This window comes from Fukomys damarensis, unplaced genomic scaffold (assembly GCF_012274545.1).
Source record: "Fukomys damarensis isolate Sample0158 unplaced genomic scaffold, DMR_v1.0_HiC HiC_scaffold_19, whole genome shotgun sequence".
Classification (NCBI taxonomy): domain Eukaryota; kingdom Metazoa; phylum Chordata; class Mammalia; order Rodentia; family Bathyergidae; genus Fukomys; species Fukomys damarensis.
The window spans coordinates 45,561,302-45,581,214 of NW_022900931.1; the positions used below are offsets into that span (position 1 = coordinate 45,561,302).

Genomic DNA, 19,913 nt, shown 5'->3' on the forward strand with positions numbered 1-19,913 from the left:
CTTCACAAACACATAGAAACTGAACAACACTCTGCTGAACAATCAATGGGTCACAAAGAAAATTAAAGAAGAAATTTGACAGTTCTTACAAATAAATGAAAGTGCTGATACAACATATAGGGATCTATGGGACACAATGAAAGCAGTTCTACATGGAAAATTCACAGCACTGAATGCCCATAGTAGGAAAACAGAGCAAGCTCAAATAAACCACCTAATGGCGAATCTTAGACTCCTAGAAAAACAAGAGCAATAAAAACCCAAAGCTCATACAAGAAAGGAAATTATAAAGATTAGAGTGGAAGTCAATGCAATGGAAACTAAGGAAACGATAGAAAAAATAAATGAATCAAAGAGTTGGACTTTTGAAAGAATAAATAAAATTGATAAACCTTAGCTAACCTTATCAAAAAAAAAAGAAAGAAAAGACTCAGGTCCATGAAATCAGGAATGAAAAAGGTGAAGTCACAACAGATCAAACAGAAATCCAGAGGATTATCCCGATACTCTGAGAACTTGTACTCTAATAAAATTGAAAATACAGAAGAAACGGACAGATTTCTAGATACTTATGAATTACCAAAGTTGAATTAAGAAGATTAAACATTTTAAATACCTCAATTACAATCAGTGAAAGTGAAAATGTAATTAAAAATCTTCCAACAAAGAAAAGCCCAGGTCCTGATGGATTCACTGCTGAATTTTACAAGACATTTAGAGAAGAACTATTGCCATTACTCCTCAGACTTTTCAATGAAATGAAAAGGGAAGCAATACTTCCAAACTCATTACTGGAAGCAAGTATCACTTTGATTCCCAAAGCAGAGAAAGACCCAACTAAATAAGAGAACTATAGGCCAATATCCCTAATTAATATAGATGCAAAAATCCTTAATAAGATACTAGCAAACAGGGCCGGGGATTTAGCTCAGCAGTTCGGTGGCTTGCCTTGCAAGCACAAGGACCTGAGTTCAATCCCCAGTACAAAAAAAAAAAAAAAAAAAGGTACTAGCCAACAGAATACGGAGGATCATCAAGAAGATCATACATCCTGACCAAGTTAGATTTATTCCAGGGATTCAAGGATGGTTCAACATACATTAGTCAATAAATGTAATACACTATATTAACAGAGTCAAGGACAAAAACTATATGATCCTCTCGATAGATGCAGAAAAAGCATTTGACAAAATTCTACACCATTCATGATAAAAACTCTGCAAAAAAAATGGAGTAGATGGTCTATATCTCAACTTAATAAAGGCTATCTATGAAAAACCAACAGCCAACATCATATTAAATGGCCAAAAACTGAAAACCTTCACACTAAAATCAGGAACAAGACAAGGATGCCACTATCACCACTACTCTTTGATATACTTCTGGAAACATTAGCCATAGCAATTAGACAAGAAAAGGAAATTCAAGCAATAAAGATAGGAAAGGAAAATGTCAAACTGTCTTTATTTGCTGACGTTATGATACTCTACATTGAAGACCCAAAAAACTCTACCAAAAGACTTCTAGACTTAATTGACACTTTTAGCAGAGTAGCTGGATACAAAGTCAACACCCAAAAATCAATAGCCTTCTTGTACACAAATAACAAACTCACCAAGTGAGAAATTAGGGAAACAATTCCTTTCACAATAGCATCCAAAAAAATGAAGTATCTAGGTATCAATCTAGTGAAAGAAGCAAAAGACCTCTATACTGAAAACTACAGCACTCTGATAAAAACAGATCGAAGAGGATATAAGAAAATGGAAAGATATCCCCTGCCTCTAGGTAGGAAGAATCAACGTAGTGAAAATGGCCATACTACCAAAACTACTATACAGATTCAATGCAATGCCAATTGAAATTCCAATGCCAATTGAAATTCCAACACTATATTTCACAGAACTAGAAAAAATAATCCAAAAATTAATTTGGAACCAAAAGAGACCTAGAATAGCAAAATCCATCCTAGGCAACAGACGCATGGCAGTGGGTATAACAATTCCCAATTTGAAACTATACTACAAAGCCACTGTGATAAAAACAGCATGGTACTGGCAAAGAAACAGACCTGAGGATCAGTGAACAGATTGGAAGACACAAAAACAACTCCCGATGTACTCAGCTACTTCATCTTTGACAAAGGAGCTAACTATCCTCAGTGGAGGAAAGATAGCCTCTTCAGTAAGTGGTGTTGCAAAAACTGGATCTCAATCTGCCAAAGATTAAAACTAGACACATATCTTTCACCATACACTAAACTAAAATCCTAGTGGAATAAATATTTAAATATTAAAACAGAAACACTAAACTTGCTGGAAGATAAGTTAGGCAGAACTCTGGAAGACACTGGCATAGGAAAAGACTTTATGAACAAATCCTCAGTAGCACGGGAACTAGCAGAAAGAATCAACAACTGGGATCTCATCATATTAAAAAGCTTCTGCACTGAAAAAGAAACCATCAACAGAAATAAGAGGCCACCTACAATGTGGGAAAAAAATTTTTACCGGCTGCTCCTCAGGCAAAGGACTATTATCTAGAATATATAAAGAACTCAAAACAATCATCCCCCCCCCAAATATAAAGACCCAGTTCAAAAATGGGCATCTGAAATGAACAGACACTTCTCAGACAAAGAAGTAAAAGCAGCAAGTAAATGTATCAAGAGATGCAGATGAAAACAACACTGAGATTCCACCTCACCCTACAAAGAATGGCTGCTGGCAAGAAATCAACCAATAACAAATGTTGGTGGGGTTGTGGGGAGAAAGGAACCCTTCTCCATTGTTGGAGGGAATACAGACTGGTGCAACCACTATGGAAATCAATATGGAGATACCTCAGAGAGCTGGGACTAGAAGTTCCATTTGACCCAGCCATCCCTCTGCTCGGTATCTTTCCAAAAGAATTAAAAGAATTATATCACAGTGATATATGCACACCTATGTTTACATTGGCACAGTTTGTAATAGCTAAAACATGGAAACAGCCCATTTGCCCATCAGTTGGAGACTGGATAAAGAAGATGTGATTTTTCTATCAAATGGAATACTACACAGCCATTAAGAATGAGAAATTAGAATCATTCATAGGAAAATGGATACATATTGAGGATATACTCCTAAGTGAAATAAATAAGTCACATGTGTGTAAATACCGAATAGTTTCTCTGTTGTGAAAAACTATAATAGTACGTAAGATCCTAATGATATAATTGACAATGTGAAATAGGAAGAAAAGGGCTAAAGGTGTAGGGGAAGTGGGAAGGGTAGGGGAAAGGTAATAAGGGAAAGGAAAAAAATATGAGAAAATGAAAAAATGGAAATAATGTGATTGTAAATGGGGAGGGGAGGAGGAAGTGAATGGAGGACAGGGACAAGGGGAAAAAAATGAGAATCATAACCTGTCATATAAAGATACAAGATCCCAATAATGAATGTAATTGTACTGTATGCCTAAAATGTACCAATAAACTCAATGAGGGGAAAAAAAAGGCTATGCATTAATACTTCTAATTGATTGGCAACTGTATTAAGAATTAATTAAAATACAGTATAAAATTAAAATACAGTATAAAAGCACTTCCTCCTACAACCCATTTGTATCCCTACAATAAGTGCATTTGATTCTCCAGTGCTTTCCAAAACAAGAGCATTGAGCCAATTCCCTTCATGTCTTCCTCACTTAATTTCAATTTAATCAAGATTTGTGTATCTACTAAGTATAGGTATTACAGTTCTCAGCATAAAGAGCAAAATCATACAGTAGCTCAATGTAGTGAGCACATAAGGAACTGCTCTACTACCCTGGGCTTTCAATGACATGGTGTGAAGTACAGATGACAAGTCTCACCCAGCATGACAATTCTATTCTGCCAGTAGAGGCTGCCTTTGGGGCTCCTGGGTGAAAAATATTCAGAGATGTTATTGTGCACAGCAAACTATGTTTCATTACTGTCTGTCTTGATTTAAGGTAATGTACTATTTTCCTTATAAGGGAACAATTTGACCTTCTAATACCAACAGGGGAAAGAGAATCTTCATATAGGGGAACAGAGATGACTCCATTGCTCCTACTACTTGTCCATCACCTCTGTAGAAAATCACCCCATGATCTTGCTTTGCCTGCCTATCTAGTGTTTTGCAGCAGTCTCTACTCCAGCTGCTGGTGTACCTCACACCTACAGAAGTGCTTTCCGTCTAATAATGGCCACCAGTGCCCTAGAAGATTCTACCCTTTCAAACTCCACTCCTCAAGTTTCATATCTGGCTTGACAGTTCACCTTATTCACATGGCTTATTCTCTATCTTTTCAGATGAAATGTTTTCTATTACCCATGAACCTAAATTCACATTTACTAAGTCATTATACAAGTTATAAAAACCGTAGGAACATACCAGTGCTTCTGTTCCATTGTATGGTGTCAAAGTGAAAGCATTTGCAAAAAAGCGAAGCTGAGAAAAAGAAAACATTTTGTAATTTTGAGGTGGTTTAGAACAGAGTCACAAAAGAAACTCAATTAAACATTAAGAACTTCTGCATTTCATATCATAGGTCACTTCTGAGAGTCAAAAAAATAAAAAGGCCTAAAGGGAAAAAAAAAAAAAAGAAATATCACTTAATCTCTATCACTCTGGGTCAAGTACTTTATCCATGAAGGCATCTTTACTTCTGATCTTTTCAACATGCCTGCCATTATAGAGGGACATTTTTTCCTGATTTGTAACAAGAAAGAGTTATTTGCTAAAGGTAGGATTTTCCAATGTATGCTGGAAAAACAGTGATCCTACAAGATACTCAAAACCAAAAGTAAAAGAGACAAACAAAAATAAAGTTCTAGGTAATATAATGCACAGTTATCCCTTTCTTGAGAACTTTTAATGTACATGACCACACTGAAAACTTACGAGAAGTCCAAACACTGCTTTAGGTGAGTTTTTCCAAAATTATCTGAATACAGAACTCTTAGGCTCCATAGTGCATGATCAAAGGAAAAAAAGTGAACACTCAGATACTAAGAGAGTGATAAATACAAAGTATGAAACAAGAGTTACATGTAAGTAACATCAATAACTAGAAGTTAAGTGGAATCCTGTCACCTTCAAGATCAATTTCCGAAATCATTTCTCAAACTTAAAGAAAAGTGTTCACTCACCAGCCATATCACTGGCATAAGCAGTGTCCACACAAAGGGAGGTAAAATTCCATAGGTCATATTGGTCATTACTGTACCTGGGCACACCACACTGGAGTAGAGACCCTGGGAACATGGAGAAAAGTTGCAATAAGATTTTAATTCAGTTTATATTAACTCAGTCCAACTACATAGTGGTTAATACAAGATATATATATAAGCCAGGAAGTCAGGGATGAAGAATTTATGCTCTAAGTTGTTCTCGAAGTTGAGTAGATCATCTTAGTTTAAAATCACTGCACTGAGAACCCTTTACTAGAGACACTGTGAATGCAAAAAATAGTAAGATAAAGTTTCTATTCTCAAGAAGTTTACAGTATAAAGAATAACCAATCTTAAAGCTGGTGTGGGGGGAGTATGCCCTAGTAACCTAGTAACTTGAGTTTTCCATGTTATTGGCTTAACTAAAAGGTCAGATTATTGATCCAAATAAACACTTAAGATAAAAAGACTTTATGAACAAATCCTTAGTAGCACGGTGTACTAGCAGAAAGAATCAACAACTGGGATCTCATCGTATTAAAAAGCTTCTGCACTGAAAAAGAAACCATCAACAGAACTAAGAGACAACATGAGAAAAAGATTTTACCAGCTGCTCCTCAGACAAAGGACTATTATCTAGAATATATAAAGAACTCAAAACAATCAGCACCCCCCCAAATATAAAGACCCAATTCAAAAATGGGCATCTGAAATGAACAGACATTTCTCAGACAAAGAATTAAAAGCAGCAAGTAAATATATGAAAAAATGTTCCACATCACTGGTCATTCGAGAGATGCAGATGAAAACAACACTGAGATTCCACCTCACCCTACAAAGAATGGCTGCTATCAAGAAATCAACCAATAACAAATGTTGGCAGGGATGTGGGGAAAAAGGAACACTTCTCCATTGTTGGTGGGAATGCAGACTGGTGCAACCACTATGGAAATCAATATGGAGATACCTCAGAGAGCTGGGACTAGAGGTTCCATTTGACCCAGACAACCCTCTGCTCGGTATCTTTCCAAAAGAATTAAAAGATTCATATCACAGTGATATATGCGCACCTATGTTTACAGTGGCACAGTTTGTAATAGCTAAAACTTGGAAACAGCCCATTTGCCCATCAGTTGGAGACTGGATAAAGAAGATGTGATTTTTCTATCAAATGGAATACTACTCAGCTATAAAGAATGAGAAATTAGAGTCATTCATAGGAAAATGGATACATATTGAGGATATACTCCTAAGTGAAATAAATAAGTCACACGTGTAAATACCAAATAGTTTCTCTGGTGTGAATAAACTGTAACAGTACATAAGATAATTGACAATGTGAAACAGGAAGAAAAGGGCTAAAGGTGTAGGGGAAGTGGGAAGGGTAGGGGAAAGGTAATAAGGGAAAAGAAAAAATAGGAGAAAATGAAAAAAATGGAAATAAAGTGGTTGCAAATGGGGAGGATAGAGGGGGTGAAGGGAGGGCAGGGACAAGGGGAAAAATGAGAACCAAGGCCTGTCATGTAAAAGTACAAGATCACAATAATGAATGTAATTGTACTGTATATCTAAAAGGTACCAATATACTCAATAAAAAAAAAAAAGAAATTGGGTTAAAGAGAAGAGAAAAAGGCAGAGCAGAAAACTCTCAGTCAGTGAATGTGGTTTCAAATGTGTATTAAGAAAGCTTGAAGGGGTGAAGGAAGGGCAGGGACAAGGGGAAAAAATGAGAACTAAGAACTGTCATGTAAAGGTACAAGATTCCAATAATGAATGTAACTGTACTGTATACCTAAAATGTACCAATAAACTCAATGAGGAAAAAAAATTGAGAGATTTTATCATTTACAACTTTCTGGCATTGAATAGCAAAAGATACCAGTCTTCTCCAAGTGTACTAGCTCTTAAGAGTCATGCCTTTTAGTATGGAGGGCGATATAAAGTAGAATTTTAGGAACTTCTGAGCTCCACTGATGTGGAATTGAATTCTGGTTTTGAATTAGTTTGTAACCTTAGACAAATTATTTAAACTTCTCACATGTCAACTTCCTCCTCTGCCTAATTAGAGGCAATAAATTATGATGATCCTGAGAATTTCTATACAGATTGCATATGGGTCATTAATGGATTATTAAAATCCATCAGGCAACATCTATAGAATTTGGCAACATTTCCAGTAACACATGACTTCAAAAGGAACCGTGTAATGTGACTTGTTCTAAGTTTTTTCTTTCTTAAGAAAAGCCAAGAAGGAAAAGTCAAGAGCTAAGAACCAATCCTAACAGATTTAAGCAGGGAGCATTAGCTAAATCACCTTTTTCTGTACAAATATGAAATCCCAAACTTTTCTTGACAATTGAAACTTAAATAAAATCTCAGCGCTTTTTATGAAAGCTAACCCACTTTGACCTTGCCCTCTAAAGGGGAGTTTCTAGAGTACCAAGGATCAACTGTGACGTTTCTGAACATCTCACAAATGTCAGCAGATTAGTAACAGAACCAACACACTAAATCCAAGCTTTAATAATAGCAGCCAACACACGAAAACAGAAGAACACACACACATATACACAGATGTATACACATCCCATGTACGCTCATGCTTGTGTGAATGAGCACACCCACAAGACCCACGCATTTAGTAAATATGCACCCTCATGTGTATGTACACTCAAGCACAGCTACCACATTCACATACACTCTAACCCATACATGTGTATGGACATATGCTTACAAATAAATACACACATTCTGAACATGAAGAAATTCTGTCTGTGACTGCTATATAGTGATTCCCTCATTCAATCCTCCCAGAAAATCTGTGAAGCAAGCATTATTATTATCCCTATTTTTCAGAAGAGGAAGCTGAGGAGTAAGGAAATTAAATAATTTGTCCAAAGTTATAACCTAGTGGCAAAGCCATCATTCAAATCCAATTCTAGAAGCACACTCTTAGCTTCTACTTTATAACACCTCCTTTAAAAAATCCATGGTTCTAAGGGTTAGATTGCTAAAGAACTCTGTCTGATAAAGGACTCTGTTCCAGAGAAAACCAGATCAAAACTAACACCTAAGATCTAGATTTCTATGTTCAATTCATGATCAGAACAGTTCCCCTGAGGGAAGACATGGTTTCCTGGCAATCTTTTTATTTCCCCTTCTTCCTCAACCCTAAGTCTGGCTGAGTATCCTACACATGACAGTCTTTAGGAAAAATGTTAATGGAATTCAACTTCTCCAGCCTCACACTCTTATACCAAAGAGCAAACTAAAGAAAGACTGGAGACTTTCACTTAAAAGTTTAAACCTGAGCAATCAAAGCATACAAAGAAAAAGTTTCAGACCACAGCAGCCACAAAGAGCCAGTATCACTATCAAGACTTACCTTCTCCCAAGAAACGCTCTCTAAACCCAGATCCTCTCATAGAGCCTGAGCTCTGGAGTCAACCTAAAGCACCATTACCCAGAAGGCTTTATAACTACAGACTGCTTTGTAGACATCTGATGCAACAAATACCAGGGGGCTGTGTGGTTTAGTGGGAAAAGTCCAAGCTGCAAAATCTGATGGTCTTGGCTAAACTCTGAGTTCTCCCATTTACAGTTATGTAACCTCTGAGTAAATGACTCAACTTCTTTGAACTCCAGTATTCTCATCTGAAAATGTGAGTAATCAGACTCACCTAACTGTAATGAGAAAGGTATTAAACAACAGAAACTGATGAACCAACATGAATTTAAACATGGTCAGTGGTGCTGTACTGCCAATACAGATCAGAGTTCCTGAAGACTACAGAATGGTAAATGAATCACATACCTAACAAGTCAGAAGTAAAATATCTCTGTCCTCAAGCTTTCATGTACATCAGCTCTACATCTAAATTAAAACAGCTGAAAGCCAGCCGTATTGTTAGGAAATCAACTATAGTTAATTAACAAATCACCACCCTGCCATTTCCCATCACCGAGGCAGATCTTACCTGCTGGTTGAAGTTCCGGTTCAAAGCCACACTCAGAAGATCAGTGGCATATTTGGAAGAACTGTAGGGTTCCTGGCCTTTGCTGTGCTGCATGTCCTCAAGGGTGAAATTAGATTTTTTTGCATTACGAGATGATGTCCAGATGAGCCGAGATGGATTGTCGCTGTGACAGAGGAGAGGTTCCAGTTCCCGAATCTGAATGGATGAAGAGAATGAACTGGAGGGGCCAAGGATTTATCTCAGTGGTGCCACCACCAGCCTCGCGAGCACAAGGTCCCGAGTTCAATCCTCAGTACCAAAAAAAGAAAAAAGAGAAAGAAAAAGAACTGGAGGGCATAGCCAATCACAATTTTGAATCTGTTATACAGCTATACTGGAATGGAACAATTAAGCAAATGGATGGAACATGGTGGGAGCCAGTTTTGTCACTGTTAGAGTGGGCAAACAGATAATCAAGAGGAGAAGGCCAGAATGAGCTTAATATAGTTAACAGAATTAGAGACATCAGCATTGACTCATGTCTAGCCTGGCAGAGATATGGATTGGTTGTGTGTAAAATATTTAGAGATATGTACATACCCACAAGTTAGTATACACATATTTAACTCCTTCATCTATTAGCTAAAAGGGCCTAGAAGCAACTGACATCTTAACAGCAACAAACACCTGGATCCTCCAATAAGAACTAAATCTCTTTGGAGAAAAATCTCATTCTAAAATGGAAGCACATATATACAAGATGGGTCCGAAGCATCTGAAAGTGCTCAAAATGAAAGCTAAAGTAAGAAAAACTGTAGTGAGGAGAGTAAGTCCCAGAGATAGAGGAGACAACAGAAAGTACTACCTGCAGCTTCAAAGTAGAAGTGTACAGCCATAAGTCCATAGACAGAAGAACTAATTAGGTAAAGAAATTCTGGAAATGGAGAAGAGAAATCTCTCTTGCAGAAAAATTCCAAATAATTTCTGTAGGTAACCTACCATGAGGAGGTTCAGAATAGCCCCGAAAGTGTGGGCCATGTATACTAACTTTCTTCCAAAGATTAAAGTGTGGAAGAGGAGACAGGAAAAGTGTAATATCACAATGTAGAAACCTGCCAGTCGATGCCTCAAGCAAGGTGGTCAAAGTCAATGCTGACTCTGATAAATCACACTAAGAGTTTCTGCTCTTGATATGACATAATGAGAAGAGCACTTTATTTCTGTGGCCTTCTTCCAAAAAATACATTCTCCAGTCTAACCAGGAGAAAAACATCAGATAAAGCCCAACTGAGGGACAGTCTACAAAATACACAAAATCGTTGAAACTGCCAAGGCATCAAAAACAAGAAAAATGTGAAACTGTCATGACCAAGAAGAGTCTAAGAGGACTTGACTACTGAATACAGTGTGGACTTTTGGATGGGACCCTAAAACTGAAAAACAACATTAAGCCAAAAACTGAGAAAAATGAACAAAGTATAGTTTTTAGGTAATAATAACATATCGTTATTGGAATACTGTTTCATCAAAGGTACCTTACTAGTACAAAATGTTAATATAGAAAATTGGGTATAGGGTATGTGGAAACTCTCTGTACCATCTTTGCAATAATTCTGTAAAATCTAAAACTGTTTAAAATAATAAGATCATTAAACAAAACTCTACAAAGAAAGCTTCCAGATGTGTTCCATGCTTACAGTGAATAAGTAAGTTAAATGTAAGCAAGAAAACTCATAAACATAAGATTTAGAGAACTGGCTCCTCGGTTGTAATACTGCATTGCATGTGGAACTTTACAGAAATTATCTCTACTCTTTTCTCATTGTACATAATTATCAAACTGGGGAAGGACCCATTTATATAACACATTTATAACTGCACCTAGAATCCAAGTTGTGTTCCATGAAAAGTGGTAAGATTCTTCAAGCTAATCTGAAAAGGGAAGAAGGCATGATAAGCCTTCATATCATTGCATTTGATACATGGGCTCCAAAACCCCTGCTCACATGCATACCTACAAAAAGACACATTCCAACATCTGCGATAACTGCCCTCGAGTGACAACCCTCCTTAGTCATTCCCTTGGCCCAGATTCCCCTATGTTTGAGTTTCTTCACAAATTTACTTTTTAAACAGTAGACTGATCAATGAAGACTGTTAATAGCTTTAATGAATTAATCCTCTATCACTACTATCCAATTTGACAATTCAAAGAGCAAATAGGAAAGAATTGAGAAAATATAGGAAATATTAGCTAATAGATCTCTACAGTTACAAAAAAGACTGCATAAGAACTCAATCCTATTCTAACTTTATATTTGAATGCACTTACAGCATTGAAAATTAATATTACATATCATTAAAAACATACAGTATTAAAAGATACTGAATAAAATACGAATCTCCCACTCATCTCCAAAAGCCTGGTACCCTAATTCATGAAAAGCAATCAGTGTTCTCAGTTTCATTTGTATCACTCTAAAAAACATTTTATATATATAAATAATATATAAATATATTTTTTCTCAGTTTATACAAATGAAAGCACATTACATATACTGTACCTTATTTCTTCATAATAAAATACTGGAGGGTGTCCCACAGATGACATATTGTAAGTATACCTTGTAAGTATAAAATATATATCTCATTTATTTTAATGATTTATAATATTCCAATGCTCCATATCTTAATTCACTATTAGGCTAGTCCTCGAAGAGGTTTAATTTTGAGAAAAATTAGGTTCAAGGTAATTATAAATATAAATAACAGTTAATACAGTCCTTTCAAGCACCAGAGAATTAATTATAAGCAATTGGCACTATGGTTGGATATTACCCATGCCAGATGTCCAGGCTGTCCTATGAGAGAGAACCTGAGCCAAGGGCACAGAACATGCTAGATAAGTTACACATCTCCGATATCTTGTCTCTAAATAAGTTATGCTTACTTTTCCACGTACACTTGGAACTAACATCCAAGTATGGAGGCCTATGGAGTCAGAAATCATGAAAATAAAAAGTTAACTACCTATCACTGTTCATAATGGCTTGCCTACTGCCCCATGCTATCTGATCCCAAACCCAGTCCCAAAGACTACTGCAAACAGAAAAAATATGCTTTTTCTCAGTTCTATGTTATTTCTGAAGGAATTTGTTTCTCCACTTTCTCTTCATTCTCCAGAGTTGATATAACAATAAAAAATACTATATTGATACACTACTATAGGTAAGTCATGTTTTTAAGAGTCAGATGACCACCATATTTAAATATTCAAAGATTTAATGCTAACTACAAACTAACAAGTTTAATAAAACAGCACCGTAATGTTTACATGCAAGCCCTTAGAATCACAGCACTAAGTAGGGGCTCACTAAGCCCAAAGTTGTTTTACCAGAATAAAGTGGCCAAAGACATTGGTTTCAAACACCTCATGGAGCCCATCTGCAGTGACCTTGTCATGTTGTGTCAGCAGTCCTTCAGCTGTACAGAACATATGGATCACATTTCTGAAATAGCAGAAGACAATAGAATGACTTTCAAAATACTGAATATACTCCCAACCAACCCCCTTGCAAACACAAACTATACCATCCTTGATTTCATAATGAAAGGATTAAAAATACCTATTTCTCAGACTGTATTACTCAGAGAAGTAAATGACATGCAAAATGCTCCCTTTCCCCTAGTTCACAGACTCACAAACTTTAGCTATGTTGCCAAAAGAAAGCCAAGTCTCTCAAAAATCAACTGCTAACACTCTCCTTGCCCTTTTCCAAATCAAGCTATGCCAAGGCAAAAAAAAAAAAAAAAAAGTCTTTGCTTACACAGGGTATGTTTAATTGCTGAAAAAAGGAAGCAGGTTGTTTTTTTCACTAGGAGCTCTTAAGAGCATTGAACAGACTTGATACAGTGTTTTGCTATGAGGTCAATTTAGTAGGTCACGACCAGGGTGGATTGTGTATGTGTTTTGTACATATATGTTTTAATGGAAGAAAAGTAAAGAAAACTATCAATGTAGAAAGCAGCATGAATGAGTAAGCACAAATAAGACTTATTTCTTACTCTGGTTTGTGGTTAAACATTTTAGAAAGTCACCACATTAATGTATACTGATAATTTCTTAGGCAGTCATTAGTCAGGTGTGGTCAGAACACGACACACAAGTAGGAAATGCTTTCAATTCAATTTTCCTGGGTATTGTCTTCCTGAGAACTCTAACCAATTTAGGTGTGTGCATTCAGGCAGACCAAAAACTGATAGCCCAAAATATCTAACTTGGAAACACAGTAAGAACCATAACTTGCAGTGTTCCCCACAAAAGATGATCACTTTTATTTCTTGGTGTTGTTGCTACATCTCCTTATGTCTTCATCCTCCTCAATATCCCTTTATCTTTCAACCCTGCAACTTAACACATCAAAGGCAAAAGGAGGCAAAGAAATGAACATCTTTCTTCTAATAAGTTCATCTAAAAACTAAAAATTACCTTGAAAAGAGGCCAGAAAAAAGTGCTTTGATATTTAGCTTCGGATTAGGCATGATCCCAGCATTTAGAAATATATAATCTAATCTTTGAAACCTGCAAGTAGAATATCAAGAAAAGATTATTAGAGTAAAGAAGACTATATATTCCATCTCTAAGACATCTCTAAGGTCAGAGGACAGAAAACATCTTCAAAATCATTTTTGTGTTACTTCTTCTCAACAGTTTCTTCGTAGGCACAGTAAATATATGAGTACCTTTTAAAAATATTTTTCTAGACAGTGATATCAATGGGCTTTAAAGTCAAATCTTCTCTAATTAATAAATTCTTCCTGCTTTGTCCTTCCTTATTAGCCACTGGGGTAACCCTATATTAACTCTGCTGTCTTTCTGATCTTACAAATTTTTGCCTTTTTTTTAAGAGAAAAAAATATTCAGAAGAGAAAGACTCAGTGAAAACTGTTCAATGTTCATGGACAAGGGCTACATCTCATAAAATGGTGAAAGCTCATCGTGATAGAATGAGATTATAACAGCTGGGCAGGGCTAAGATACTGTTGGTAGGCTCCACAATACTGTCATGAATGGAACTGTGAAATAGTGACCTAAGAAAGCCTTTTCATTTTTAAACTTACACAAATCCTGTTTTGAGCTAAGTTTGAAACAGGTGGAGCCTTTTCTCATGATACCCATAGGCACTATCCATGTTCAGGATAACTCCTAGAATTCTATGCTCCACATTGTCTATGTTCTCTATTTAATCCAAGGGAGAGCCAGAGCTACTCAAATTGGACCTTGAATTACATGTAGTTGCCAGTACAGATCACACACAAGCACTTCCTGAGAATCCTATAAATACTAAACAACCAAACAGCTCTAATTACTAAGCTGTTAACAATGCTGCTATTGCTACCATTGGTTCATCATGTGAATGCCAAAAAGACAATCATCTACTATTGATTGTTTCATTATTTAATTTGAAAACTTTCACCTAAGAATATTAACTTATTTTGCTAGGAATGAAGAAGAAATGTTTAGCAAAGAGTAAAAATCATACCACGGCACCAAATTAAGCTCTGGCTTCAGTAGAAGAATATACAGTACTTACTATTCTCAAAGATGATAGAGTTGTTTGATTCCAGGTAAAAGGACATAATTATTCCTTACAAGTCTTCAATTGCATAAATGTAATAGAACAGAGTATTATAGATGAAAAGACCAAGTGTCCAGGATGGCACAGATTTTACCACCTGGAAAGGATCCTTCTCTAGCTCTCTTGGCTCTAATTTACTTCAGGTCCAGAATCTATGATATCTGTTTGGGCCATTCAATGCAGGAGAGCTTTGACATAAGCAAGAGTACTCTCTGGATAACTTCATATTCCCAAGTCCATCATTTCCTAAATCCAGGTCACAGCACCCATCTATCTCAAAGAGAACTATTTGTGGATTAAATACTTCAAAGTCACACTAAAATGCTGATGAAACACAGTCGGAACAAATCACCTTCAATGCTCCTTTATGTCCCACAGCCTCACCATTTTAATTTGTGCTCTATTGCTAAATATCTCATAAGTGTACATTCCTAAAATTGTGATAAATTACCAAATATCTCCAATTTTTGGAAGCAACTGAGAATAGTTCATATTACAAATGTTAAAACTTAAAAGTCTCAAAAGTCTACTGTATCGAAATGTGATACTAGGAACTGAAGATGATGGTTCTTTTCTGCTAAGAAAGGAAAAAATACATTTATAAAACTGGGCAAGATAGCCAGCTGGCTAGAAGAGTCTAGGAAAAGAATGCCTACAAAGTTCTCTCTTGAGACTATTTTTTTTAACTCTGTAAAGACAATTAATATGCAGTTTTAGAGGCTTAGAGCCTCTGTAAGTTTTGGAGATGTAGAATATATCACAAATGATGTGGGAGAAATCTCCAGATGCTCAGTAGCAGAGGACAAAGAAACCACATTCATAAAAGCCTAAGATCACATTGAGAAGAACTGGAACAAAAACAACAGATTTAGATTTTGTTTTATAACTTGTGCATTTGGAACAGGAAAGTGCAAATGACTGTCAAGTCGTACAAATAAAATAAAAAGCATTATTCTCCAGCAAATGTCCTCAACAAGAAGACTTTGCTTTTTCTATCTTATTTCATTTTACTGTCAAGGAAATAAAATAGTTCCTCATTTCTTAAGGGCCCTAATTATAACAATATTTGAAAATTAGCTACTTCAAATTGCTTGGTGGCTCAGCATGGATTAGTGCAAAGTCTGCAACTTTTTTAATCATAAATTCCTCATAAAAGTTTTAAAAAGAATGCACCCCCCCTCAAAAAATGCATTGTGTACATATATACAAGTTTGGGTACACTTTCCAGTACCCATACATCCAAGGACTCCTATTCTAAATATCTGTCAAATGCTTATTACATGCCAATTACCATATAGGTGTGAACAAATCTTTACTAGTCTGAGGAAAAAAAATTCTGAGGAAGAAGGGAAAACAACTGAGTTCTAGAACAAACACAAACAAAACAAGTCAGATGATTCTATTAGCAATATTACTCTTATTTCTATGTCACTTGTCAAATATTGGTACTTTCCCTGCCTCCTTAATGAATTTATGTGGAGGAAATATGCAAAAACAAATCCAAATATCAAGCCATATGCTGTACAATAATATATGTAAAACATCTGTCAACAAGAGACATACCTTTGCTTAAGTTCCTTGGCAGCCCGGAACACTGACTGCAGGTTGCTGACATCCACCTGCACAATGGTGACCTCTGCAGTGCGCTGAGAGGCCACAAGTGCAGCCCGGACAGCTTCTGCTTTGACCATGTTCCTGCATGCCAAACACAGGTGAATCTCATTGTCTTCAGCCAGCAACCGCTTGCAAAGGGCAAGGCCAATGCCACTGAGAAGACAATTTAGGCACAGGACATGTATTAGCAGAGATGATGCCAAATAAAGGCATTTCTTTCCTTAGTTCAGAAAACAAACTGTCAATTTGAGCTCCAATGATAAACCCAAGCAGAGAGGAAATACTCAAACATTACGTAAGGAAGGAATCCCCCACTCTTACAGTGACTTGCTCAGGATGATGTCTGATTTGCCTCTCCTATTTCAAAACATTCAATACATACCTGGTTTTCATCTTATACTCACTATATTGTTCACAAAAGTGCTTCAAAACATGAAAGGAAAAATATGAGAAAAGCAAAACAATGGAAACAAAGTCTTTGTAAATAGGGAGGGATGGAGGGGTTGAAGGGAGGGCAGGGGAATGGGGAAAAAATAAAAACCCAGGATATATCATGTAAAGGTACAAGTTCCCAATGCTGAATGTAACTGTATTGTATACCTAAAATGTACCAATAAACTTATTGAAAAAAAATCACCAGTAAGTGCTGCAAAGGGACACCTTCTTAGCTGTTTCTTGTACACATGTGTTATTTGATGTCTAGGTTTCTCAATAAGGACTACCACTACCTGTTGCTAGTATTGCCACTATGAGGAACACCAGGCATCCCTATTAAGGGATGGGTTTTTAGAAAGAAACATCACAGAAGGAGGCACAAATCCCTCTCAACTACCATGATTGAATAACCAACAGAAAGAGGAAAAACAGCATGATTAAGTAGAACATAGGAATAAATACTGGATGTGTTCCAAGAAAGAGCAGCATATACTACTAAAAGACTTTTATTGAGCTACTTCAGAAAGCAATATAAAACTTCCCACTAGATGGGGACAGAAGCCAGATCAGCTTTATTGGCAGCAAAGAAAACTGTAATAAACAGTCTTCCAAGACTTGAGCTAACTGCAGGCAAATAGAAACCTGCACCTAACAGCCTGAAACCATCAGTCACCCAAATGCCCTGCCAATACAGCACCAAGTATATCTACGTGTATTCATCCTCACTTCTGATAGCAGGTCCCTAAAGATCAATATGCAATTGCACATTCCACAATACATGTAAAAGAAATAAACACAAAATCAATTCTGCTTTATGTACATATTTTCAACATAAAAAGCACATCAGTTGACACAAATAGGAGGGCACATTAAAAACTGCCCACAGACACAGCCTTATATTGCTGGCTTGGCTCACATGGACATGGTCAGATAACTAAAGCTGAATAGTCTTAAATAATATTTTACACTCCCAATCTCTTAATCCCTCAAAAATGCCAAGTGTTACAAGCAGAAAAATAGTTTGCTTGTTCTTCATGGAAGCACAAATGAGAAACAAAGCAGACAATAAAGAAGGCTGAGTCCAAGTTGAACATCATTGAAAATGGAATGAGATTTCCGCCCGCCGTCCTAATGCTAGTGAATGTTAAAATTTAAACACGCGGTGTGTAAGATAGGGCCAAGTAGTCAGGACTAAAACTCTAGCACTGACAGGAAACCCCGTAATGTAGGTTAAAGGCCCTCGCGCGCGCATGTGTATCTCCAAGTGTGAAGTTCCGTTTTCCCCGATAAACTCAGGCTCATCACTGCAACATGGATCACTCACTGGCACTCAGGTTTTGCTTTCCACTGACAGCTTTCAATTAAAAGCGCCAGCTCCTATTTCCTGGGGACTTAGAAAAGAGCCAGACAGGATATCGGCCCGTCCCCACCGAGGAAAAGTCAAGAGCGGTGCTGCTGGGGTCTTTAGTAGCGGGCCTCACACTTCCCCTCCCGCAGACCCCTGAACGCAGCCTCTGCAATCCCGTAGGCGGCCTCACCTGCTCGCCCCAGTGACCAAAACCACCTTCCTCATCTCAGCGCTCTCAGACTCCAAGCAGTAAAGCAGACGCTTACCTCCTCGGCTTTCAGATACTAAAAACCTGGTTCGCTCACCTGGCCTCACCCACCAGTAATCCCAACCAATTAGAGACAGTCCCTGCCCCACAGCCCCTTGCGTCATGGACGCCGCTCTGAGCCGACCAATCGCATTCTGCTTTCACTAGTCGCGCCAGAGACGCGTGGGGTGAGATAGGCTGAGGGGCGGGGCTAGGTGAAGCAAAGGTCCGAGCCAATCAGAAAAGGCCAGACCTCCTCCGCTCAGGGTCCATCCCTGACTCATCAAGTTCCTGGCGCCAGGACTTTGCCCGGGAGTGGGCGTGGCGTACTAGTGGAACAGAGACACTGTCCTGGGCCTACAGCTTTGTTATTGGAGATTTGTATCGGAGTTTATTTTAAAACAAAAGGTTGGGCTACCCTGGATTTAGCTCAGTGGTTCCGCCGCCTTCCTTGCAAGCAAAGGTCCTGAGTTTGATGCCTGGTACCAAAAAAAAAAAAAAAAAAAAAAAAAAAAATTGGATCTAGCAACCAAAAGGAATTATCAACTTAAATTTTCTTCTCCTTTTTGGATATGTAGATCTGGCTTCTGATCCCTGACCTCCTTCTCCAAAGAAAACTTTTTGGGAAAATGAGCGCTGATTTCATTAAGAAGAGTGTGGGACACCAGTCTTAAATCTTGGAACGTGGCACAGAATTAGGGTATCTCAGAATTGAAGTACTTAAAATGTGCTGTAATCTACATCAGTGCCTCTCAAAATCTCTGTGGTAAAGGATGTTTTTGGTTGTTGCTATTTTGTTTTGTGTTTTGTTTTTTGTGCCCAAGTCATCCTAGAGGAGTACTTGTGGAAAACACAAAAAAGAATTACTGGAAAAATAGAAAGCAAAATGCATAGAAATTACAAAACTCAAATTTTTATTAGATTCAACACGTGTAAACATACTGTGTCGAACTGATATGTTTCTAATCCTTAGGCTTAATTTCTATATTTATATAGACTATTAACCAGTCCCAGTTAACAGACTAAAACTGCACATTTATATATCAAAATCTCCTGTACATACTTTAATTTACTTCATGATTTCTTTCAAAGTTTTAATTATCTATTGAACAGCAATGATCTCTAAATGACTGAGGTAATCTATACTGGTTATCCTAAAGATTTGCACTAATTGACACAAACTTGTTTAGTAATCCTTTATTTTATACCCTAAAATCAGATTTAAAGAACAAATTTGATTACTTTAACATTCAATTTCTAAGAGTGTTTTATAATTGGGATGGAACTTGCCTTCCTCATCCCACGTTCAACTGTAGAGACTACAATTTACTGGTATTTTCTAAAATTCCAAAAGTAAAATTAATCCCAGTCCTAGCCAGGCATTGTGGCACATGCCTGTACTCTAAGCACTCCGGACATCTGAGGCAGGAGGATCACAAATTTGAGCCCACTTTGGGCAGTTTAGTGACTGAGCAAAACTCTGTTTCAAAATAAA

At 37.1% G+C, this 19,913-nt stretch overlaps 1 protein-coding gene across 5 annotated transcripts in view; it reads right to left on the reverse strand.

Annotated features, from left to right (window-relative positions):
* The window catches only part of Hsd17b7 (hydroxysteroid 17-beta dehydrogenase 7), a 41,608-nt gene extending 23,123 nt beyond the window's left edge, over positions 1 to 18,485 (reverse strand). For 3 of the 5 annotated variants that reach the window (XM_033765682.1, XM_010611277.3, XM_019205592.2), the window contains exons 1-7: positions 18,362 to 18,483; positions 16,338 to 16,541; positions 13,625 to 13,717; positions 12,530 to 12,644; positions 9,157 to 9,351; positions 5,159 to 5,263; positions 4,401 to 4,457 (exon numbers count right to left, since the gene is read on the reverse strand). In XM_033765682.1, coding sequence (XP_033621573.1) covers positions 4,401 to 4,457; positions 5,159 to 5,263; positions 9,157 to 9,351; positions 12,530 to 12,644; positions 13,625 to 13,717; positions 16,338 to 16,541; positions 18,362 to 18,396 — 804 coding nt within the window. In that variant the 5' untranslated portion in view covers positions 18,397 to 18,483. Of the gene's footprint in view, positions 1 to 4,400; positions 4,458 to 5,158; positions 5,264 to 9,156; positions 9,352 to 12,529; positions 12,645 to 13,624; positions 13,718 to 16,337; positions 16,542 to 18,361 lie in introns of all 5 variants that reach the window. The other 2 variants (XM_019205593.2, XM_019205594.2) reach the window with 2 other exon arrangements.
* Positions 18,486 to 19,913: the final 1,428 nt, after the last annotated feature.